We start from the raw sequence: 25,088 nt of genomic DNA on the forward strand, positions 1-25,088 counted from the left end.
CAGGCTACCCCAAAGCCCCTTCACCCTGGATCAGCATCCCCACCCCTCCCGAGATCAGGAGCCAAGTTCTGTGCAGCTCTGTGACCCCAGTGCGGCCCTTGGCACGTGGTAGGAGCCTGTGAGCTGCTTGCTGAATAAATGACTCAGAATGCAGAGGTAGTGCCGTGCCAGAGGGGAAGTGGTAGCCTGGGAATCAGGAGATAGGGCTTCCGCTCCAGGCTCCACTCCTGACCCCTCCCTGGTGCGATCATGAGACTCTCTGCCCCTCAGCTTCCTTCCAAGCTTCCAGAAGGAGCGCATCACTTGTCCCAGCCCTCACTCTGACCTGAGGGGCACCAAACCATTGCCTTCCTGGGGTTGCTCCCAGGACCTAGGCAGCTGCCCTGGAGGCCACTGCTGTCCCCACTGACCCCCCTTGGCCTTCTGGATGCTTAGCCAATAGGCTGAGCAGATAACAGGGGCTGCTCAGTCAAAGGCATGAGATTGGTGCCCGGGGCCCCATTCAATCCCCAGAACAGGACCTCAGGTCAGACAGCTTTATTCCACAGGGCAGTTGAGCTCACCTCCAGGTGAGAATGGGCAGTGAAGGCCCAAGGAACAGGTAGGCGTGGGAGGACCCTGGACCTGGGGCTCCCCACCCTTTGGCCTGCAGTGGCGGCTGGCCCACTTGGCCGTCTCCAGGGCTCTGAGGGCCCTTCCTGCGGGGTCACCTTCCTCCCCCATCCCTCAAGTTAGGCCAAGGGCTTCAAAGGCTGGAATCTGCCGTCTGGAGAGGATGCTGTCCCAGCAGCCTCTGCGCTGGGGCGGGGGCAGGCCAGGGGCCCGGCAGCCACATGATTGCTGCTCAACTCTTCCCCACCAAAGTCAGCAGCGGAGGAAGGGGAAGGAGAAGAGAGAATCAGGAGGGGACAGGCTGGACGCGAACCCCCCCAGCCGGGCCTGGTGACCATCCCAGGCCCTCAGGGGAAGTCTTGACCACCAGCTGATGGCCCTTCTCCCTCCTTGTGTCCTCACTGGGGCAGATGTCAGGCAACAGGTTGGGGGAGAGGAGAGACACCACCTCCTGTCCCCACGGGGCCCTGCCACCGGCAGAATATTTGCTCCCCTGCCTGGTGGGTGCCCTGGGCTCTCTGAGTCCAAGAGGTGGGCCCTTGCTCTGCGGCGGGGCAGTTCCTCAGGTCAGCACCTGCTGGATCCAACCAATCACACCTGTGATGCGGGTGTAGACGCCAAAATAGTTGGGCCGGCCACAGCCCAGACCCCAGCTGACCAGCCCCGCCAGGAACCAGCGGCCACTGGGCTCCTTGCACACCAGCGGGCCGCCCGAGTCACCCTGTAAGAGGGGAAGAGACAGGGCCACGTCAGGGTAGAGGCGGCCCCTTCCAGGCAAGGGTCCCGACCGCTGGGGATGTTCTGAGTGACACATCCCCTTTGGAAGCCTCCGATAAATGGAGGGAGCCCAGACCAGCCCAGCCTGGCCTCCAGCAGGGCCTGGCTTTCGTGGAAGCGTGGATGTGTGTCCCCATGCCCTGCCCAGCTCCGCCTGCCTTCTGTGGGCTCCGTCTAGTCCTCTCTGCTGGGTCACTTGGGCAAAGTGCCTCGCGGAGGGCAAGGAGCAGAGCTGGGGTTGGGCCTCAGACCTGCCCCCCTGGGGTCTCTTCTGATCTGGGGCCTGCAACCTGGAGCAAGTCTCTCAACCTCCCGAGCCTCAGTTTCCTCATCCATAAAGTGGGGACAGCCAAGCCCACCTTGCCGTGAAGCTGCAGCAGGCTACTGTGGGCAGAAGGCCAGGCCCTGGGTGATGTGAGCAGCGCCCTCCCTCCCCCATCTGGCCCACCCCGCAGGAGTCACCTGGCAGGCATCCTTCTTGCCCCTGCGGTAGCCGGCGCACAGCATGCGGGGGGTCACCTGGTAGCGGTAGGCCTCGCTGCACAAGTCCTGCGGGATCAGCTGCACGTCCACCTTCTGCAGACCGTTGCTGGTGGGGCCTGCCCGGTGGGGTCAGGGACAGAGGTGAGAAGATCTGAGGTGCCCGGGGCCCCCACTCTTCCCTTGGCTATTCCTCTTGCAGCTCAGGAGCCCCCTTCCTCGCTCCTGCTCTGCCCACCCTCCCATCCCCGCCCTCCACCTCCATCACTCTGTTCTGGCTCCTTCTCCGAGTAGCTCATGGTGACAGACCCCACCCCAACCCTGCCCAGGGCCTATCTGGACTAGGGTCCTCCTTAGGTCCTCCCTCCCCCCACCCCTCCTGCTTGAGGCTTCTTGGCTGCCTCACCTCCGCTCTGTGACAGCCCTGGGGGATTTTTCCAGAACACATATCCCACCCCTTCACTCCCCCCTAAAACTCATCAGCGTCTCCCCACTCTCCAGCCAGCACTTCTCCCTAGGAGCTTCAATCGATACCGTGCCTAGTCCCACCCGGAGATCCGGTCTGTTCAGCTGGGGTGGGCCCAGACATCCGTGCTTTTTCTCAAAGCCCTGATGCTTCGAGCAGGTCAGGAGGAGGACTCCTGGCTCCAGATCCTCACCCAGATCCACCGGCTCCCCTCTGGTGCTGTGTGTTCTCAGGGCTCCCTGGGTTGCCACCTGCGCTCTCATCAGAAATGCCTTTCCCCTTCGCTGAGACACTGCTGACCTATCCTCCAAGCCTGAGCTCAGCCCGCCCTTCCTCTGGGCTGCCACTGCCCCCCGTACCTCCCCATCTGTGTCAGCTCCCCAAAGAGTGTTTCCTGTTTGTCTTTATATTCCCTTTGTCCAACTCGATGCCTGGCATATAGCAGGTGCTCATAAATGTGTCAGTGAATGAATGAATGAGGAAGTGGAGCAATCCTTGTTTGACACTATTCTCTATCATCCTCTTGGACATGTCACTTTTCACCTGAGCCTCAGTTTCTCTGTCTTTAAATTATCCCTCAGTCCTGCCCACCTCCAGACTGTAAAGCACAGGACGCATTTTTAAAGCCACCACCGCGAAGGGTGCAGGGCATGGCTGTAGTTATGTACAGAACTGAGAGGTGGCCTCTAGGGATGGCCAGCTCCGGTCAGTGTAGGAGGGAAGGGGAGAAACTCATGTTTCTGAGAGGCAGCGGCCAAACAGCAGGGGCTCTGGGGTCAGATAGTCCTGGGTTCTAGTCTCTGCTCCAACCCTCTCTGGCTGTGTGACTTTGAGTCACAGCTAAATGTCTCTGAGCCTCCGTTTCCCCATCCTTAAGATGGGGTCCATGATAACCAATAGCTAGGGTTATTGGATGGATTAAATGAAATCATGTTCCCCTAAAATCTAACCTCCACGTGGTGTTAATAATTAAGAGCCTCCCCCCAACACAGACACATACCCCTCCATCCCCCGCTGTCCAAGGAGCAGAGGGTTGGATCTTGCCCACGGGCTGTGGGGTCCCTGGCCTGCCCCATCACTCCACACATATCCCCTAGGATATACTTCCATGACCTTGGTTCTCCTTAAATGCCCTTCTGGCAGGAAGGGAAGGGGAGAGGCCCACGGCCATAGTTAAAGGTTGTTTTTTTCCATGAAATCCAGCGCAATTTAATCCCAGGATTAGTGGACCTCTGGAGTGGAGCCCCAGGGCCCCTTGCCAGTTCACCTCCAGGCTCAGAAGCTGCGTGAGGGGGACCCATCCCATCTCCCCTGCCCGCAGTCCAGCTCACCGCCCTCGCGCAGGGCACCCCAGCCCGTGATCCAGCAGTGCAGGCCCGGCTCGAAGAAGTGGGAGCGCGCGGGCAGGCAGACGGGGTGCACGGAGGCCGAGCGCACCACGGGGTGGTCGAGCTGCAGCAGGGCCACGTCATAGTCGTGGCTGTCCTCCTCATGGTACGGGTGCAGCAGCAGGCGGCTCACCTTGAAGGACACCTCACCCGGCCAGCGAGAGCTCTGCCACACTTTGCCCAGGAACACAGTCCACAGCGCCGGGGACGCCATGCTGAGGGCAGGGAGGGGGACTCGCTCAGCGGCCGCCTCCCCGATCCCATCCCAGATCCCTAGAGTAGCCAGCTTTCCCCCGGGACACCAGCCTCCAACCCATCCCCGCCCTGCTCTGGAAGGCCAGGCAGCTGGTGGTACGGTGTTCAGTGTTGGCCCTGGAGCCCTCCTGCCTGGGTTCCAGCTCCAGCGTCATCCCTCCCGAGTTGTGTGTGTGCACCTCTCTAGGCCTCAGTCACCCCATCTGCAAAATGGGAATAGCATCATCTACTCATATGTTCCTGAGGGAATTCAATAAAACTGTGTATGTAAAAAAATTAGCACAGTGCCAGGCACTGGCAGATCATTCTCTCCTTTTTTTCTGTGCACTTTCTAGATGGGGCAGCTGGGAACGCCCTGCAACTTGCTGGTCCTCAGGAGGAGGGGGAGGGAGTTGAGTGTGGAGGAATTGGCAGAGACTGGGCTGTGCAGACCCCTGGAGGCCGGTCAGCATCCAGGTCTTTCTCTACCTGTGGGCAGTGGGGAGCCAGGGATGAAGTGAAAGAAGCTGGGTAGTCAGACCGCACCCAGAAGGGCACCCGGGCACCTGGGCAGAGGATGCAAAAGGGAGCTGGGCTCTGGGCTGCCAGGGTGACCCAGGGGTGATGGTGGCAGCGTGGACAGGCAGTGGCCGAAGATGCGTCCAGACCACTGGGAGGGCTTGCGGCCTGGCTGAGTGTGAGGGGAGGGGGAGGGGTGCCCTGGTGGCTCCAGGCCTTTGGCTCGGACCCTGTAGACCCAGGACGGAGGAGAAGGTGTGGGGACAGAGTCCGCGACTGGCCGTGCTGGGGGCGGGTCTGGGGCACCAGACATCAGGCAAGGGGTGGAGAGGGGGTGCTGTCAGCCCACCACGGAGATGCGGACGATGTCTGTGGGGCAGGGTGAGATGTCCCTTCTTGTGGCCTTCTCTGCCCCACCTCTCCCGCCCCAGGTCACAGACAGGCATGCCTGGAGGAGGGGGGTTCATGACCTATGAGCAAGTCAGGCAGTTCTGTTTTCTACTGTACCCCAGTGTCTAGCACAGCCCCTGGCACATAGTAGGAGCACAACGAATATCGTTGAATGGATGAATGAGTAAATAAATGAATCACTGACCCAGCTGAAAGCAAGATACGAAAAGTAGAGCACAGAGAGGTCGAGCGGCCTCTCCAGGGGCACAGAGTGTGCTCGTGGTGGAGCCAGGGCTGAACCCAAGTGTCTGAACAGCCGGTCTGAGGGGCTTCCCACCGCCCTCCCCTCTGTCTGCTTAGGTTTCAGACACACTGTACCCCGTCACAGCCTTCCCTACCCCACCTCTTGCAGCCCACGTCCCCGTGCCGTCCCCCTCACCTGTCCTCCTGGAAGCAGTGGGCAGCTGTGATCACCCAGCGGTCGGCGATGAGGGCCCCCCCACAGATGTGTCGGCCCCGAACCTGGAGGCTGGCCTGCCAGGGCCACTCACCCTCCGAGGACTCAGCCCCGCCCACGATGCGGCCCGAGGGGCCCTGGAGGCCACAGTCTAGGGGTGGAGGAGGGGGCAGGGATGGACAGAGGGCGAGAGGCCGCAGAGAAACAGACGCAGAGAAAAAGAGAAGGGGGAGGCATGAAGGGAGAGCAGAGGAACGACATGAAGGGGACGGGGAAAGAGAACGAAAGGGCGAGGGAGGGAGGGAGGCGGGCAGGGCCCACACCAGGGGCAGAGGCGGGGTAGAGAGACAGGTGGACAGACGCTGAGCTCCCCCTCCAGCTCCGCAGGGCGGGCACCTCCCTCCCTCCCCCGCTGGAGGGCCCAGCAGGTGGAGGGGAATGCCGCCCAGCCCAGCCTGTCGGAGCCCCCAGGGCTCACCGCAGTACTGCTCGTCCGAGCCGTCCTTGCAGTCGGGGTGCCCGTCGCACTGTGGGTTGGGCTTCTTCACACAACTGCGGTCCTCACACTGGAAAGTGAAGGTCCCGCAAGGCACCCCTGGGATAGAGGGGGTGGGGGCAGGGCTTAGAGGGTGGGTCCCTGAGCCCAAAGGAGCCTCCAAAACAAGGCCAGGGAAGACAGAGCCTGGAAGAGGCCAGGAGGCGACCGGGGAGGGGTCTCTTGACCGCACTAAAGGGTTCCCTGAGGCTCCTTTAAGGTCCCCTAAAGGCAGGCCATGTCCCCTCCGCACCCCTCGCCCCCTACGCTGGTCTGTTAAGAGAAGGCAGTGTCTCACCTCTCAGACCTGGGCTTCTGACCGTAAGGTTCTGCCTCCCCCCAGGTATGGTACCTGAAGGCAGACCCGCGCCTCCACTTTCAGCCCAGCGAGGCTCCCAAGAGCGCGGCTATGCCCCTCCCGTCAGACTAAGCTCCCCTCCTAGCCTCGCAGCCCTGCAGGCCCTGCCCCGCCCAACCACACAGCAGCTCCTCACCGCCTTCACTGTGAAGGGCTTTCTTCTCCACCAGTCTTCGCCTGGTCTCCTTTCCTTCGCTACTTAAATTTTACCCTTCTTCAAGGTCCAATTCAAAGCCTACCTCTTCTAGGAAGCTTTCTCAGCCTGATCTCCTCCTCCTCCTCCAGTCTTCTTATGCTACTGGACATGATGTCCAGAAGGTTTGGGCCAGAGAGTCACCCATCATTTTTTTTTTTTTCTACTATCAGATAATCCCCAGAGGGCAGGGACCACTTTGGTGTCTTTTATTCCCATTTCTCAACTCTGCCTTGCATATCACTGGGTAGTCTGTGAGTGAAGGCTGGTTGGTCAGATGGATGGATGGATGGATGATGAATGGATGGATGGACGAATGGATAAAACACTGGAGACTCAGATAGGAGATTGGGCAGACCAACAAATGGGTGACTTGATGGTCTGGTAAGAAACTGACAAGCAGCTATTTGGATGGATAAATGAGTGGATGTAAGGACCAATGGACAAACACGTAGTTAGAGAGATCCATGGATGCATGGATGGAGGATGGAACAATGGACATACAGAGAGGCAGTTGGGTAAACCAGCAAGTGAGTAGATTGATGGCTTAGTGGATAGGGAGATAGGTGGTTGGACAGGCCGATGGATGAGTGAGTGAGTGGATGTATGAATCAATGGACAGACAAGATGGTTGGGGAGACCAGAAGATGGATGGATGGATGGATGGATGGATGGATGGATGGATGGATGGATGAATGGACGGACATATAGGCATACTTATAGATGGGTTGGTAAGTATTTGGACAAGAGGGCAGAAACCTCTGCGGAAGAAGCATGCAGAAGGGCCGGGCTATCTGGCTGAGCCCATTCTGTGGTTTCCCTCTAGATACCTGGTCATTCCCCGCCCTACCTTCCTGGCACTGCTCTTCATCACTCCCATTGAGACAGTCAGGCTGCCGGTCACAGACCCTGGACAGTGAGATGCATGTGCTGTCCTCTTGGCACTGGAATGTGGCTCTGCAAACTGTATGAGGACACAGGGAGGGGACAGGTGGGAGGAAGCCAGAGGCACCAGGCTGGGACTTTGCGCCGCCTGTGACTGTGCATTGTATCGCATGTCATGATCACAAATCTCTTTCTCAGCTACTTTACACCTGAGTGTCACTGCAACCCTGTGAGATACTCCATTTCATCGGTGGAAACAGAAATGAAGTGACTTTTCCAAGGTCACCTGGCTGAGCCAGAACTTGAAACCAGATGTTCTGGTTCCAAATATGAGGCACCTTCACGAGTACGAAGGCAGGATCAGCCCAGAGGCAGGCACATCCCCCTTCCCTCCCGCTTCTCTCCCCACATATGTAAAACTTTGATGGGATGCAGGTGGTCTGGGGAGATCAGACTGGAACAGGCTGTACTGATGGTGACTCTGGGGGCCAGAAGCCAGGATTCAGAGGCAGAGGTATTAATCCGAGAGAGCCCTGGCTTGGGGACCATCAGGACCCTGAGCCCCTTCTGCCAGGGCTGGGCAGTGTGAGCACACCCCAGGAAGAGCTGGCAGCTCCAGTCTGAACCCCTGCAGTGGAGGACCCCACTCAAAGGAGGCAGATAAAGGATCCTCTCCTTGGCCAACCTGGGTCTGCTGGGCTCTCTTGACAGACTTCCCCCTTCTGGTCCTACCCTCCCTCATCTGCTCTGTTCTTTCTTGGACAGCTGTCCTGGCAGAAGGCTGGGGGTGATGGCCTGGTGGGGAGAAGCCCTGAGCTGGGAGTCAGGACACCTGGGTCCCAGCTTGTCCCTGTCACTGCCCCACTGGGTGGCCCTCACGCTGTGCTTCCACCACGCCATCTCAGCACAGCGAGGGAGCCTTACTTCCTGGACACTGCTAATGGGAGCTGCCTGTGGGGGGCGGGTTTCGAAAGGGTGGGCTCAGCCCAGCACAGAGGTGAGGAGAGAGGAGCGACGGGGTGGGCGGGCTGCTCACCGCAGTTTCTCTCATCCAGGCCGTTGGGGCAGTCTTTGACCCCGTCGCAGGCGGGCACACAGAGTCCATTCACAGAGCAGAGGAACTCTCCAGGGCAGGCTGGACAGGGAAGGAGCCATTGGGACATGCGTCATCATGAAAACACGTGCAGATACGAGGCACCCGTGTGCTCACGTGTGTACCCACACGCCTGAGTACACGGTCCATGTGGGCATACATGTCCGGGCTCATGCACGCAGCACACACTCGGGTATGTATGAGTGTATATACCTCATGAACACGTATGGCTGCCTTGCACACGTGAGCACACACAAAGCTGCATATGTTCGTGCACACATGCGCACGCGCATGCACACACACACACTCCTTTTGACCAGCCTCTTGGTGCTTCCAGGGACAGCTAAGAGGCAGAGAGAAGCTGCGGGGGCTTAGGGGGTCCCCGCCCCAATCCCCAGCCTGCCACACTCACGATCTGACTGGTTGTACAAGCCGTAGTGCACCTGCACGCCGGGCCCGGTGAGGGAGATCTGGGACGTGAAGTTGATGGTGATGCCAGCGGTGGCCACCACAGGGATCCTCTCGGCGTAGGGCTGCAGGGTCCGCAGGCCACACAGCCTGGGGGTGACCAGAGACAGACTCAGGGCCACACGGTCTGGTCTAAGGTAAGGGACAGCCTGGGTCCCCGTGTACAGACAAGGCAAGGACAGGGCAGTCGGAAAGGAAGGGGGAGCCACAACCCCAGCCCACCCCCACCTCCTCTGTCTTGATTTCTCCCTTGGGTGGCCACTCACCCCCAGAGTCATCTAGAAAGCAGCCTGGCTATGTCACTCCCCTGCTCAAAAACCTTCAGTAAAAAACAAAAACAAAAACAAAAACAAAAAACCTTCAATGGCTCCCCATTGCCTGCAGGATAAAATTTAACGTCTGGATTCTAGCTCCAGTCACCTAGGAGCTGTAAGAGTCTAGCAAGTCAGAGTCCTTCTCTGAGCCTCACTTTCCTCCCTTGTAAAACAAGGGAAATTATCACCTCTGTTGACCTGACATCTGACAAAAGGCTCCAACGTGTCAGTGGAAGCAATAGTCCTTGACGGGTCTACTCTCCATAGAGAGGAAGGGATGTTCCTCCTGTGCTCGGTGTGGAGTGAGAAGGCAGCCTCGCTCCCCATTCAGGCCTTTCGCTCCCACTGAGAAGCCTCCACAGCCCTGGTGGCTTCCCTGTGACCCTCTGGGCCTGAGGGAGGCACCAGTCCCGCTCCCAGGGTCCGCAGTGCCATGCTGACGGGCAGCACCTTCTCCGTGCGTGGCCACACTCGGGTGGGACCATCCCCCAACTGTGGGCGCACACTCACATCCCTGTTGGACCCCCCCCAGTCCCCACCAATGATGCTCTTGTTCCCACAGAGCAGGTGAAATTCCCCGCAGAGAGCAGGTAAGAATCCTCCCGACTCCAGGGTGAGGGGCACGGGGCTCACCCGCACAGTGCCTGGGCACACCTGGCCTTACAGAGCAAGAGGCCATGCTTTCGTGGAGCAGGCGCAGCCACGCCCCCCAAGCAGCGGGACCCTCCCCAGAGCTCAGCCTGGGGTTCCCTGCCTTCCCCGGCGGGACACCCTCAACAGAACAGATGGGTCGGCCCCATCAGCTCCTAGGAATGCCTCCCACAGGGAAGGGAGTATCCTCACAGAGCAAGCAGGAATGCCTTTACAGGTGAGGGAAACACCCAGAACACGGGTGGAAAGGTCTGCAGAGAGAGGTGAAAATGCCCCCGGCAGAGAAGGTAGGAGGAAGTCAAGAGAGCAAGTGGGAGTGCCCCAAAGCATGATGGGAACATCCTGCAGCAGATGCAGCAGTCCACAGAGCTGGTCCCCTAATTCCCAGGGGCCAGAGGCTTCCTCAGAACTTCCAGAACACGGCAAGCATTTAATAGGTCAATAATAGTTGGAGGCCTCATTGCATGGGGATTTTGAGGTCCTCACAGCAACTCCACCCTGTGAGGAGGAATTGTTCTCCTCCCGCTCTGCAGATGAGGCTCAGGAAGGGAAGTGCTGAGCTGGACGAGAATCCAGCCTCCTCAGGACCCAGGAGGCTCCACCCAGCCTCCACTGTGGGGAGGTGCACCCTGACCCTCACTGCCACATGAGCTCTGGGGGCTGAGCCCTCATGTTCCCCATGACCCCCTCAGACCCAGCCTAAGGTTTAGTTTCCCCATACTGTTTGCCTGCAGTGACCATATATTCTTGCCCCCACACCAAGAAACAGTTCTCAAAGTATGGTCTGGGGACCCCTTGGGGTCCAAAGTAAAAATTATTTTTATAATAATTCTCAGGTATCATTTGCCTTTTTCACTCTCTTCTCACACAAGATAGAGTGGAATTTTCCAGAGACTATGTGATGTGTAACCCATTGAATGCGGAAGCAGGTGTGGGGATTCAGTTGTGGTCTACTAATCCAATTATTAAAGAAAGTTGCAAAAATGTAAAACAGTGATATTATTCCTCACCAAATGTTTTTAGTTTTGGAAAATATAATTAATTTTTCATAAAATATGGCCTTTATGTTAAAATGTAATGGGTTTCTTATTATTTTAAATGAACTGATAAATATTTTTAAATGTTCTCAGTTTTCATTTCTAATACTGTAAAGATAGGTTACAAATATAGTTTTTATACAAGGCATAAAACTCTCTGGGGTGCTCCGTAATTTTAAAGAATATAGAGGGGTTCTGAGATGGAAAATTTTGAGAACCACTGCTCTGCAGCCCAGGGGGACCAGAGTGGGATGAGGTGCCACCAGGGGGCGCTCCTGGACAAGCCTCGTCCTTATCCTTTTAAAACTAAGGAAGCACGGGGGGCGGGGGGGGGGGGTTGTGGTTTGTTTTTAAAGTAGATAAACAAATGCTATCATGGATTACTATCCCCAGAGAATTGCCCTGGGGAGTGGACAGGGCATCTGGGGGCTGGGAAATACCGGGCAGGGGGAAATGAGGAATCAGGTGCATTCCTGAACATGCTTAAGGTTCAGGGGCCTGGGGCACTGTCCCCAGACGGTCACGGGAGACTGTGCAGAGACAGGGAAGGAACCAGAGCCGGGTTGGAGGGCAGTGGAATGTTTCAGTTTATAAGAATTTGAGGGCTGCCTGGTCACCTCAAGCCTTGGCCAGAGGCTCTAAGGCACCAGCGTCTGCCGATAGGACATTTCTCTACTGGCATCCAAGAGAGGATTCCAGGATCAGCTTGTGGCTCAGCCTGGTACTCAAGAACCTGCTCAGCCTGGGCAGCATTAGTTCTCACCCTGGAGGCCTGGGGCAGACAGGAGGTGGCAGAATTCCTGGGGCAAGGCTCTTCGTTATCAGGAGCCAGAAAAGAATTCAAGGCAGAGGCTGTAATCTGGCAACTCAGGCTGAATCACTCAGCCTAAAGATGATCTATTTAGCCTATGCAGTATTAAAAACTTTTTTGCAAATGTAGTTGCCAGCTAATTTCACATAACATCTTAGATTCTTGCTTCTGAAAAATAAGCCCTAGAAACACTGGCTGGAAGTGATCAGAGGCTGCCCCAATTAGGCAGGGCACGTGTGGCCCAGCTAACCAGGTCCCTCCCTCCCTCCCTCTCCCCCACGCAGCCTGCTTCGAGGAACTACGCACTGGCCTGGCCCCTTTGCACGTCATCGTTTCTGGTTCTTGCCGCAGTGCCTTCTGCATGAGGGTTTGCGTCCTCTGGCTCTCCAGTCCCTCCCCATCCACCAAATGCTGGCCCCTCCCCACAAACCCTCTCCAAGGAGCACCAGAAGTCTGAAAGCTGTGGAGTCCACGTCTCATCTCAACTACAAAGTGCTGGGGGTCTGACGGCACATTTTTGCACCGGGGCCTGCCTTGCTTTCTCACTTTTCTGGATTTGGAGAATTTTCCTTCTTGCCTCACCTAGACAGCAAGCAGGGATCCGGTCAACCTTGCATGTCAGCAACTCTACACAGGGAGGAGTTCAAGAAAGATTGGATGGTAGATGGACGGATGTGAATGGATAGAAGGAAGGAAGGGTGGGTTGGTGTATTGATGGATGGATAAATGGATGGGTAGATGGATGGATAGATGGATGGAAGGAAGGATTGAAGGATGGATGGAAGGATAGATGGATGGATACACACATACATTCATTGCCTTCCCTAAAGACAGGTTAAATGGGAAAGACAGTCAGAGAAGGCAAGCACTAAAAAAGGGAGGATAGCAGTCTCACTTGGTGGCCAGAGTGGTGGACCTGAAGCTGCAGAGCTGAGGCTGAGGCTGGGCTCTGCCACATGAACCAGCTGTGTGACCTTGGGCATCTGGCTCAACCTCAGCAAGCTCCCATTTTCACGTCTGTAAGATGGGGTGATAGCTCCCTTGTAGGATGTTTTATGGCATGTGTGAGAAATGATTTCTTTGAAAACCAGCTGCTATCGTAGGGCTGTGAGCTCACCAAGGGCAGCAGCTGGAGCTCCTCCGTCCTCATCGCCAGCACCCGGCAGTGCCCGAGGAGCCTCTGTGGCCGCCCAGGGGATCAAAGGAGCAGAAGGGCCGCCCCATAGCCAGGCCGGGCCTGAGGGGCTCCAGCAGGCCTGAGGAGCCAGTGGCTCTGCCTGTCCTCATCGGTGAAGTGGAAATGGTTGGGCTGATCACAAGAAAAGTGACATCACAGGGGAGGAAGCTGGCAGGAGGCAGGTTCCCGGAAAGGGGGAACCCTGTGCCGCACTGACTCCCAGCCAGAGTGGATTCCGCGAAACCCAGCAGCTGGTAGCCGGATTTCACAGGTCAGCTCCCTCCCACACCCCCAGGCCACTCAAAGGGCATGAGGCCTCTGCTGGGGAGAAACTGGGGAGAAAACAGGGAGGTGGGGGGAAGGCAGAAAGGGCTCAGGGGAGTGAGGTGACGTGCCCAAGGATGCCCCGTCCGTGGAGGGAACCCGGGCCAGCCTCTCCTGATCACTGTGCTGGCACCTGAGGGCTGAGACACCCTCTCCCCACACCCACCCTCTGTCGCTCCTCGTCAATGGCCATTCTGGGCCCCAGGACTGTGCCTCCCCCTCCCTACAAATCCTGTGCCTGGAAATCTACACCCTTCCCCAGACCTCTTGTGTCTTTGCCACCCACACAAGCAGATTTTCCAACAAATGCTTATTCAAAGAATTTCCCAGAAACTACATAGGCTGATGGTTATCAAAAAAGATGAGAACTAGAGGAAATGGTTTGTCCGGCGCTTACAGTCTGGAGGTACACCTCTGCCTTCCCTTCCACACTCAGACACGGGCAGGAGCCTGGGGCCAGGGGGCCACGAGTCCCCACCGGGGGACCCCGGACCCTTAACGAAGGTCTGAGAAGACAGGGATGGGACTTCCCAGGCTGCTCTCGGAGCTGGCGAGAGGAGAACCCCAGAAGCTGTCTGTCCCCTCAGCAGGATGCCAGTGCGTTAGTCGGGATGGCTTGGCCAAGGGAGGGAACAGCCGGCACAGCTGCTCGGAGGCTCTGCAGGAAGATTCTGCTTGAGTGTGAGCACACAGATGAGCACGCGTACGTGCGTGGACGTGCGCACACAGGCCCGCACGCCGCCACACACGCTCTGGATCACACTGCCTAGCTCAACTCTGGTTTCTCTAGTCACGAGCTGGGTGACTTTGTGTGAATGCCTTTGCCTCTCTGTGCCTCAGTCCCTCATCGGTCTATGAAGGAGGCAGTGCGGGGCCTGCTTCCTCACCACGTTGCTGAGGATGAAGGAAACGGCACCTGAGCTCTGGGCCTGCCTGGTGCAGGGTCCAGAGCCACTTACGAACTCATGGCCGGTGCCTTCTGGAGCTCCTGCCTATCCCGGCCTGCAGGAGCCGGCGTCCTCCACCCACGATCTCAGTTACTCCTCCCTGGATGGGGACCTGCTTCATGCCCACTTTCCAGATGAGTTAGCTGAGGCTGAGAGGGGTGAGTCCTTGCTGAATAGAAGAAGAGGAGCCAGGGTTTGAACACTGCTGTGTCTCATTTCAACAGCTAAGCTCTTTCCACCTCTCCAGCCCAACTTGGAATGACATTTCATTAGGAGCTAATAAACACAACTTATTGGAAGACATCATTCAGATGGGTAAATAATAAAAAGTTGGGGCCCTGGACCCTGGGCAGGCCTAACCCCCTTGTTTTACAGATGAGGAAGGGGGTGTACCCAGAGTTACATGCAGAAACCAGGTAACCAGACTCCCACAAGCACATCTTCAACCCCCCAGCAGGTGGGGGAGGCTTGAGAAGAGAGAGGAGGGGGTGGGAGTGCCGGGCCTTGTCAAGCCTCACCCTCTCACCCCACCCGCCACCCAGCTGCACCCTGGTCCCTCGCCACCACTTCAAAAGTGCAAAAAGACAAGGACAAGAAGCCAAGTCTTTAGTCCTCCCTAGACCTCAGTTTTCCCACCTGTACAATGGGTGAGGGTAGGGCTCGATTATCAGCCCAGCCCACTTTCTATAGCTCAACGGTGCTTTGAGACAGTGGGGAGGGTGAGACCCCTCCAACCCCGATAGACTCTGTCACAGTGCCTGAAATTTCACCCTCGCACTATCATTCCTTCTGATGAAGACTCTCCCCATCTGCGGTCCACACCTGAAACCCAAGGGTAGCTCATGAAGTCCCAGCACCCAGTGCCCACACCTCTGCCCGACCCTCCTGGCTACGTCAGGGAGGCAGGAAGAAGGCCCTGCAGGGGAGCACGTTGTGGACCACCGTGTGTCCTGCTGTTCATGGCTAGTGGTGGGCATGGGAGAGAGGCCCTGACTGCGGACCCATCTGGGTACTACTTAATCCCACTGAGCCTCGATTCCCTTCTCTGGGAAATGGAATGATGATGCCTCTGACATCACAGGCTGTCGGGCCATGAACTGATGCCCTGTGCTGAGCACCAAGCAGGTGGAATGGGGCGCCTGGTGCCAGAGCCCGGCTCCCAGCTAATGGAATAGCCATGGCGGTGGGGGGTAAGTGTGGGAGCATCAGACCCAGGCCCTTCTCACCCCTTCCTAGCCCCTCGTCGAGATATCAGATTCAGCTCTGGGGTTGAGAGGGTGGCGGGAAAAAACGTTATCACCATGTGGAGAACCGTGAATCAAGGACCACTCTCAGGGTCACTCTGGGCTCCTGACACTGGGGGGTGAGCCCAGCCATCCTCAGTCTGCGCAGCCCCCAGGCAGGTGGGGAGGGGCCCTGAGGGAGCACCACAGAGGATCAAGGCAGCCAAGCCCAGAAATGCCACCCACATGCTGGGACCCGTGGAACAAGATGCCTTCTGCTCTCCAAAAGGCACCGGGGCAGAGTCACACCACTTGACATCACCCCCAAACGGCACAGGCCTGAACTCACACCCTCAGCATGTCTTCTTTTTCCTTTTAATCATGGTCCCTGATAAATTGCAAAATCCCTGGAAAGGATGATGACGAGTCGACGAGCATCATCAATCCCTGTCCCCTTTCGTCTGGCTGATGCTTTTCAAAAGGATCAACCGATAAGCAAAATACAAGCGTTGGGCTTCCCTGGTGGCGCAGTGGTTAAGAATCTGCCTGCCAATGCAGGGGACACGGGTTCGAGCCCTGGTCCGGGAAGATCCCAACATGCCACGGAGCAACTAAGCCCGTGCGCCACAACTACTGAGCCCGAGTGCCACGACTACTGAAGCCCGCAAGCCTAGAGTCCGTGCTCTGCAACAAGAGAAGCCACCCAATGAGACGCCCGTGCACCGCCACGAAGAGTAGCCCCCACTCGCTGCAACTACAGAAAAGCCCGCGCGCAGCAACAAAGACCCAACGCAGCCACAAATAAAAGACAAATAAATAAATTTATAAAAAAAAAAAAATACAAGCATTGGTGAACGTGGACACCAACCCCAGAATCCAAGAATTCCAGAGTCCTAGAACTTTCCAATTTTAGTGTATTGGAATCTTGGATACTCAAAATCTGTGAAACCAAGAAATCAAGAACCTTGCATATTAGAATCCCAGCCTCTGTTAGACCCCTAGGATCTCAGGGTTGGAAGGCGAGCAGAGACCCAATCTGCTACTAGATGTAGAATCTTCTCTTCAGCATCTCTGGACTGCAGGTGGGGAGGGGTCTCCCCAGTTTTGCAAGGCTACTTTGAGATCCCTTCTCTCTCCCCAAGCCTCTGCCCCCTTGCAAAAATGGAGCCATGGGAGGGTGTCCTGCTTTCCCTCCATGCCTCCCACTCCCCTCCCGCCCCGTTATCCCCTGTGCCTGACCCATCCTCTCTGCCTCTAAGGGACGCTCCCCCACAGCATTTAGACACAGAGCCCCTCCCATTGTAAATATCCCCTCCCTTGAATGCCCTAGTTCTCTCCTTCACTCCCCAGACCAGGGAAAGCTCGTCTGCACTGCCCCCATTCCCTGCTTCCCTGCCCACCCCACTCCTCTGCAGCCGTCAGGACCACCAGTGGCCCGCAGAGTGCCAGCCGCAGTGGGCATTTCCCAGCCTTCATCCTACTGATCAAAATGCAGGCACGCTGACCAGAGGATGGCCTGGGCACGCTGTGTCCTGCCCACCTCCCCAAGGGACTCAATTCTTCCTCAGGAACTTTGTCACCGGGGGGCCAAGGGCAGGACAGATAGCAAGGGCTGGCGCCCCACAGGGGGCACGGGTGATGCAGGGTGGCCCTGCGAAGCGGTCAGGTTAGCAAAAGCGGCACGGACACCGGCTCTGCAGCTTCACAGTCGGGAAGCCGCTTGAATCTGGCCAACAGCAGGGAGCAGGCAAGAGATGCCTCCATTTGCACTTGGGTGGGTTTTGGGAAAGGCACCCTAGCGCTGCTGAGTCCTGTGGCTCTGCATCATCTCATTTAAGCATTTGGGGTGACAGCACCCAAGGAAGTGAAACCATTTCACGCTAACTAGGATCAACATCTAAGGTGGCTGATGACAAATGTGTGCCTGAGACTTCTGGGTGGCAGGAGGGGAGGCTGAGGCCTGGGTTGGGGGCCGGGACAGGGACTGGGTCAAGGGTGAGGCAACAGGCCTGACCTCTGCTCTCTTCTCATGATGCCCCTCTGAGGTCCCAGACTTGGGCTCCCAAGGGGGGTTACCTGCAGGGACAGGAAGGGGGTTCCGGGCGGGTACCTCCGGTTCTGGATGGTCCACTGGCCCTGGGTGCACGGCACGTCGTATTTCTGCCTCCGCAGGGTGTAAGCATCAAACCAGAGGGCCAAGCCGTAGTCCAGGGAGGGCACCTGGGACAGAGGAGCTAGTCACCAGGTGGCCCATGGGCTGCGGCCAGGCGGTGGTCCCGCCCCCCAGGACAACAAAGCGGGGAAGAGGCCTGCCAACACACAGTGCCAGCTGGGGCTGAGGTCTGTCAGTCACTCAGCAAACAGGCATCGCCATGGCAACAGAGCCATCCCACCCACCCTGGAAGGAGTGGTACCCAGAGCTCAGCCTGTGGGTGCTTCAGCAGAGGCAGGACAGTGCTCCCCTCCCAGCTGGGATCCCCGGAGGTCTACAGGGTGCTCTGGGAAGAGGGTAGGTGGGCTCACCGTGAGGTGCCAGGAGCAGTGGGTGCTGGGTGAGTAGTAGCTGGGGAAGTATGGCGTGCCGAGGACGCCCTGCAGCTCCAGCCGGCCCTCCAGGGTCAGATTCACCTCACAGGCTTGGCCCGGAGAACAGAAGTTACACAGGGTGCCTTGGACCCACCCCGCTGCACCTGCCAGCAGGTGGGGGGCAGCTGAAGCCCACGCCCCCTACTACAACTAAACAGTACAGCCTGATGACTGAGTGTGAATGTGTGACCTTGGGCCTCAGTTTCCTCATCTGTGAAACAGGGACAATAATAGTACATACCTCATAGGGTAGTTGAGTGGATTAAACAGACGTGGTATGTAGTTAGTGCTCAATAAATGTTCACTACTGACATCAGCTGTGCAACCCTTCACGGTTTACTGAATGTGTTCACTGCTGCGCCAGCCTCACAGTTATGGGGGTTGGGGAGGGAGAATCGTTCCCCTTTTCAAAGATGAGGTTTGGGGAAGAGGAGCAGCTTGGCTGAGGTCACACAGTGAGAGGGCGAGGCATGGGGAGCAGGTGTGTTCCCAGCTACCACAACACCTTCTATGGAAGTCAGGGGCCCTAAAGCCCCCCATTCCCTCCCCGTAGAGCTATGTCAGAGACGCCCATGAGAACGGGCAGCTCTGGCACCTCTTTAGCTCCAGGGACTCCCAGGGGGGGTCACCTGTGGACCTGAGTCACTAGCAGGAGACCAATGGGGTGGACACCAGGGGAGGGAGGGGAAAGCCGGTGGGAAGAGGTAGACTGACGGCAGAGGCGGGGAGAGGCTCTTTGTGTAGCTCCTGTTTGTAACCCTCCCTTCCACTGAGCCCAGGACAGCCCAGGACAGCCCAGGGCAGCCAGCCATCGGGTGTGAAGGGTGGGACGTGCTCTTCCTGAGAAAGGCGGTGGAGGAGGGGGAATCGGGAAGCAGGAGGAGAGTGGGGAAGTCTCAGTGGGGCAGCCTGGGGGACCCTTTCCCAAGGAATGCTGTGAACCGCCCTCCCCTGAGCATCCTACACCATCTCCAGGGACGACTGTGTGGCTGACCTTTGGTGTGAGAGGGTTGTCTGGCGGACCCCACGCTCCAGGCTCAGCCAGGGTGGGTGCAGAGGGAAGAGGGGCAGGGGAGGACAGAGAGAGGAGGGAAGACAGACAGTAAACTCAGGAAAGAGAATCAGAAAGAGGGCAGGAGAGAGAATGAGGGGTGATGAGTGAGGGAGGGAGAGAGGGGCAGGGGAGGGGGGGAGGGAGAAGGTGGGGGAAATGGAGCGAGAATAGAGAGAGATAAAGGGGGTCCACGGGTGGGGGTGAGGTTGGAGAGCAGAGGCGCTTGCAGAATCTTCCCTCCCCCATCCCATCCCCAACCAGAGCAAAGAGGGTGAAGGCAAGCCCGAGGAGCACCCCTGGCTTCTGCCACTGTGCCCCTCCCATCCCCTAGGGACCCCTGACCCCTCACCCTGGAAGGCCACGGGCTGCACGGAGAGCACGAAGGGGTCATAGTAGCTGTGCAGGCCCTTCTTCCAGACCACCGCCATGATGGCGCCCGATGCCAGGACCTCCACCACGGGCTCCTGGCGACTGCAGCCATAGACCCTGGTGGGACAGAGAAAGGTGGCGAGGGGGGTGGCGGGGTCTGAGACAGGCATCAGGGAGGGCAGCGGGTTTCTGGGAGGAGCAGAGGAGGAGGGACTGGCAGCCTATATATCTGGGTCTTCGGTTAGTCCGCTGTGTGTCCTCAGGCAGGTGTCTGACCGTCTCTGGCCCAGGGGGCTGACTGGAGGCCCTGTAAGGGTCAGGCCAGCTCCTCAGGGGAGAGAAGCCAAGAGGTTACCCAGACTTCTGGAGCTTACAATTCGACTATGATGGCTGATTCCAGTCCCATAGCACCCCTCCACCCCCTCAGAATCCCTGTGACCCCTGAGTGCCCAGCAGGCAGACCAGACTGGCACTATGCCTGCTGGCTGGCCACACCTGACCCCTGGCCCTGTTCTGGGCTGGAATAGAGAGAAGACAGGTGTGCCATCTGGTGATCCCTTGCGCACCCCAGGATTCTACCCAGAGCTTGCCATGGGGAAGGCACAGAGGAAATAGCAGTATCTTAGAATTCTAGACTCTTAGAGGAATGTCAGCCCTGAAAAGGCTTTTCAGAGATTGTCAAGGTCAACAGCTTGGTTTCCAGGTGGGGAAACCCAGGCTCATGAACGTGCCAAGGCCCCACCCTGGGTCCACAGCAGAGACAGACCCACGCTAGGCACCGCCTGTGACAGCGCCTGGCACCCCTGCTGTGTCCATGCCCATGGTCGGCCCATCTCAGGCGGGGTGCTCCTGGCTTCCCTCTCCCTCACTCTTTGCCAGCCTCTGCCAGACTTCCCCCTGCCTCCGACAGAATTCTCTGGAGCCCTTGCTAATCGGTAGACCAGTTCCCAGAAAGCTAATAACCCTGCTTCCCCCGCAGGGGGCACGCTATCATCCAGCTGCAAGGTACTGCCTGGCCGGGTGCCGGCTCTGAGGCTCTGGCCCTGACCAGTGGGAGTGGGCGGCCATGCGGGGGACTGCAGGCACCCAGCGAAGTGCGAGAAGTCCAAGCACAGCCTCGAAAACACCACCCACAGCAGCCCTGGCAACCTCGGCTGCTGTGGAGGGAAGACTGAGCAATCCCAGGAATTTCCCCACGAGGGTCCTGGTGCCCCAGGGGCCTGCGAAGGGGCATTTCCCCTGGCCTCCGCCTGCCCAGGCACTGGTCCCCACTTCCTCGTCCTCCTGCTTCGACCACCGCTGGCTTGATCTCACTGTGGGGGGCGAGGGGAGGGGTCCACCCTCCGGTACCAGGCCCTCCCCGCCTCCACTGCGCCTCTCCTCCAGCAGGTGGTAGGTAAGATATTCGGATTAAGAGGGACCTGAGGTGGCCTTTAATGGTTGCTTTTAATATTGGGGATTCCTTTTATTTACTTAGCCTCCACCCCCGCCCCCCGTCTTCCCATTACCACCGAAGTTCCCCCTTCATGGTCTGGGGTGCAAGTCTGAGGACCCCCTAGTCTTGTCTGACCCATCATTTTTACACCTTCTCCAAGGGTCTGAGACGGAGTGAGCCACTTGGTGCCACAGTGAGTAGGGACAGAGCTGAGCCGGCTCAGGTCCCCTCTGCAACAGCAGGCTGCAGGGGGCACTTGGAGAAGCCCCAGGAAAAGGGCTGAAGCGTCCCCACCCTCATCAGGCCTGGAAATGAGCTGTGTCTAGCTTCTCTGCGCTCCCCAGAGCCCTCCAGGAACCCAGCCCACGCACACGCACATGCCAGATTGCGGTCAGCACGTGGCAGGGCGGGGCGGGCGTGGGGGTGGCTGCAGATGAGAGCGCAGCCTCAGACCCTGGAGAGTCAGAGAGGCCCCGGGGGAGGGGGCCAGGGAGAATCTTCACCCAGCTCGCCCTTCAGGACTGCCCTTGATCTGAACATGCAGGTCCCACCCCCATCCCGAAAGCTGAAAGCTGGGTGCCTGAGAAAGACAGAGAAGGCAGCAACCCGGTGCACCAGGGTCTCGCCTGACCTCCTACAGACCTACACCCCTCTCCCACCCCGTGGGGGTGTGATCAGGCTCCTGGAGGCCAAGGCCATTTCCAGCCCCTTCATGGTCTCCCCACGGCCCACCACCTGCCCGCCTTCTGCATTCCATGTCATATCCTAAAGCCCTTCTCCTCTGCTCAAGAACTTTCTGTTAGTTCCTCACTTAGCAAGTATTAAAGTTCAGATTGCTCCTGGCATTCCATGCCCTTCGCGACCCAGCCCCAACTCGACTATATATATTGATAGTAGTAATGGATAGCAGTTACTGAATGTTTAATGGATACATTTAATGTATAGTAATAATGGACAGCATTACTATGTGTGAGGAGCCTGGCCCAGCAGGTCTGATTTAACTCCTCACAATAACCCTGCAAGGTAGGCATGGCTGTGCACCCATTTTACAGGTGAGGAAACTGAGGTGCAGAGAGGCAAAGTAACTTGGCTTAGGGCACACTGCTAGAAAGCAGTAGAGTATGGTTGGAAGTCTGGGGCTGCCAGACTCTGGAGCATTCTAACAAGATCACGTCGCCTCCCAGAGCTGACCTTAGGGGTCATCTAGCACACCTGTTTTGTTACAAATGGGGAAACTGAGGCTGGGGGAGGGGAAGGGGATTGCTCACAGCACATAGCCATTTCCAGTCTCCCCTCACCATCTCCCTCTGGGCTGGCCTGTCTCCCGGATACCAAATACCAGGGCCTGGGGTCACACAGCCCCTTGTCTCAGAACACTGGGTGTGGCTTTGACCCCACTCCGTCACCCCCTTCCCAACCTTCCCCCCACTGCCCTCCCAGGGACTCACGAGGTGATAAGCCTCCTCTCGAGGGGCCCAGCCACATCATACATGGCCAGCCGGTCCCGGCAGTCAGCCAGCATCCACTCGAGCCGGAGTTTGAGCATGAGATCCTCGGGGCCCTGCAGGTGCCACAGGCAGCTGGAGGCCAGGGGGTCGGGCCCCTTCAGCCGGAGGACCTGGCCCTGGCCCACGTAGCTGTAGCGGTAGCAGCCTGGAGTGGGGAGAGGGACAGGCCCCCTGACCCCTGTTAGCTGGGAGGAGAGACCCGCGGTGGGCCCAGCCCTGTCAGGTCCTCACGCAAGCAGGGGTGGGGTGGGGAGAGCAGCTGGATGGCGATCAGCCCAGATATGCTCTATCCCAGCTTTCTGTTTCCCTCCTGCTTCCATCCCCAGCCTCCTCAACCATGCACTCATTCATTGGTTCATTCATTCGTTCCCTTAGCACTCACTGAGCTCTCCATGCCAGGCGAGTGCCAGAGAAAGGTCCCGTCACTTCCCGGGAGCAACGAGAGTAGCAGGGAAAGATGCAGGTACTGGGCGGAATAGCTCGGAAGGGAGGGCTCCCAGGGAAGTCCTGGGAGGTCACAGAGTGAGGAAAGGGCCGCAGGCCGGGGCGGACAGGGGACTTTGAGTCAGGAGGGCAAGTGGGAGGAGGGAGGCAGGGCCCAGATCACACCCAGGAGAGAAGCCTTTTCCTCCTGTGGCCGTGGGAGCCATGGAAGGTTAGGCAGGGCTGGGACACGGTCGGGCTTGGATCACAGACTCCTCTGGCTACTGGGAGCAAAGCTGAGGAGGCCGGGAGACCAGTGGGATGGCCAAGCAATAAGGGGAGCGGGCTGAGGGCTTCATGTCAGGTGGAGAGAAGGGAGTGTGTTCCAGTGGGGCTGGGAGGCAGCCCGGGTAGAGGAAGTGAGCTCAAGCTAGTATGCTGCCATTAAGTATGTCGTTTAAACCTCATCATGAGCCTGTGAAGCAGGGAGGATGGGTGCTCTGCCAGGAAGCAGTAAGGATTCCGGAGTAAGCCCCGGATGTGGGAGGCAGCCCGGTATGCGGGGAGTCCAGACTCTGCGTGGTCGTCCCGGCACCACCTCTTATCAGCTATGTAACTCTGGGCCAGTCACTCAGCCACCCTGAGTTCTGTCAAATGGACACAGTACTAACCCCTGTCCCACCTCCTTCTCTGTGAGGTTCTGAGGACCAGGAAGGGAATGGAGGTGAATGAACAGGCTTTGCTCTGATACTGCGGCCTCTTGCTCAACTCCCTCTTCCCTGGCCATCCTGACTCCAGCTGGGGAGCTGACCTCCCCAGGGAGAGACCTCTGACATCTGCAAGGGGAAGGGTCAGGACCCCTGGGGAAAGGTGCTTGGCTGTTCCTAGGTGTTTATGTTCTTTAAATCTTGCTCCAAGCTGATGCTTTGCTTTTTCCATTTTAATAATTACTTTTTTTGTGAAGCAAATTAAGTGGAGAGGGATGTGCTGGTCTCTGTTGATAATCAGAAACATCTTTGGGGAGCCTGGGAGAAAGTAAATGAACCTGCCTTCTGTGTTCTCCTCACCTGGCCTTTGCTCATGCTCCTGCCTCTGCCCAGAGTGCCCCCTCCCCGCTGGACCTGACAGACTCCTACCTATCCCCCAATCCTGAGTCTGTTGCCCCCTCCTCCATGAAGGCTTCCAGGACCCCCCGATCAGGAGCAACTCCTTCCTCCCTCTAGAGGCACGTCCCTTCCTCCGCTTTGGGTCACAGCCCCCAGGGTCCACCTCTGTCCCCAGGGCAGAACGATTCCCTTCCTGCACTGCCTCCGGGACCTCTATTCTAACCCTGGCACTTGGTGATGTGAGATTCTGTTTACGTGTCTGTCTCCCTCATGGGGCTCAGAGCTCCTCCGAGGGCAGGGGTGAGGACACGGTCAACTGGTGTCTTCAGAGCAGGCGTGGGGCCTGGCATGGACAAACTGCCCCAAAAGCCCGTTTAGAGGACTTGAATTGTCATCCTCGCCCCATTAGACATTGCGCTCCAGGAGGGCAGGGGCTCTGGACATGCACTGAACTAAATAAGGATCATTATAAAGCAACTGCCAGAAACTTGGGGACACGTGGACACCCAGCACAGGCAAGGGCAATGGAAAGGCCCATTCCAGACCAAGGGTCAGGGCAACATGTGCACCAATGCAGTGTTAGATGATAGACAGATGATAGACAAGCACAAGATCTGTTTCTTGTGCTCTCCTTTGGACACAAGGAGGGAACATCCTACTGGTCCGTTCATCAGTGAGTTAAATAAATCTTTGACGTGTGCTCATATCTTTGTATGAGAATCATGACTTTCAGTATTTGAAAATTGTCCTTTGACTCCATCACCTCCATTCACCAAGGAAATAAGCATGTGAGCAGCCACATGGGAGGAGAGGAAGGTCAGAAAAGGTATAACCTGAATTTCAACTCTGCCTCCCTAGGTAGTCTAGGAAGAATCTGGGAATTTTGGAGCTCACGCTCAGAGCCACAGGGTACAGTAGCCTAGGTGATACACTGCACAAGTGCAGCAGTCTCCAGTCACACAGACCATAATGTGGGCAGTGCTCCGTGGTGAGGTGCAGCATGGTGGCCCTGCTGGTGCTTTGCTTCCCAGGGTTCAGTGGGAAGACTGGAGCCCCTTGGAGAAAAGCAAGGTGACTCTAGCAATAGGGCATGGGGGCGGGGTGGGAGGAAAGGGCAGATTAGCCTGGCTGGCTGAGAAAGGGAAGGAAAAGGTGGAGGGAGTATCCTTGAATGTGACAGAAATATCTCCCAAAGACCAAGTTTTAAAGCCAAGGTGATTGATATACCTCGAATTGGCAAGATTATTTTCTATCATCAGTGGAAATGG

General features: G+C 57.5%; 1 protein-coding gene across 1 annotated transcript in view; it reads right to left on the minus strand.

Annotated features, from left to right (window-relative positions):
* Window positions 1–522: 522 nt before the first annotated feature.
* Window positions 523–25,088, minus strand: part of TMPRSS6 (transmembrane serine protease 6) — a 37,842-nt gene continuing 13,276 nt past the window's right edge. Inside the window, exons 7-18 of the mRNA XM_059936897.1 lie at window positions 22,232–22,436; window positions 19,329–19,465; window positions 17,863–17,975; window positions 17,450–17,559; window positions 8,800–8,945; window positions 8,331–8,429; window positions 7,260–7,373; window positions 5,802–5,918; window positions 5,306–5,474; window positions 3,667–3,938; window positions 1,852–1,988; window positions 523–1,333 (exon numbers count right to left, since the gene is read on the minus strand). Coding sequence (XP_059792880.1) covers window positions 1,175–1,333; window positions 1,852–1,988; window positions 3,667–3,938; window positions 5,306–5,474; window positions 5,802–5,918; window positions 7,260–7,373; window positions 8,331–8,429; window positions 8,800–8,945; window positions 17,450–17,559; window positions 17,863–17,975; window positions 19,329–19,465; window positions 22,232–22,436 — 1,778 coding nt within the window. The 3' untranslated portion in view covers window positions 523–1,174. The remainder of the gene's footprint in view (window positions 1,334–1,851; window positions 1,989–3,666; window positions 3,939–5,305; window positions 5,475–5,801; window positions 5,919–7,259; window positions 7,374–8,330; window positions 8,430–8,799; window positions 8,946–17,449; window positions 17,560–17,862; window positions 17,976–19,328; window positions 19,466–22,231; window positions 22,437–25,088) is intronic.

Source organism: Balaenoptera ricei, chromosome 10 (assembly GCF_028023285.1).
Source record: "Balaenoptera ricei isolate mBalRic1 chromosome 10, mBalRic1.hap2, whole genome shotgun sequence".
NCBI lineage: Eukaryota > Metazoa > Chordata > Mammalia > Artiodactyla > Balaenopteridae > Balaenoptera > Balaenoptera ricei.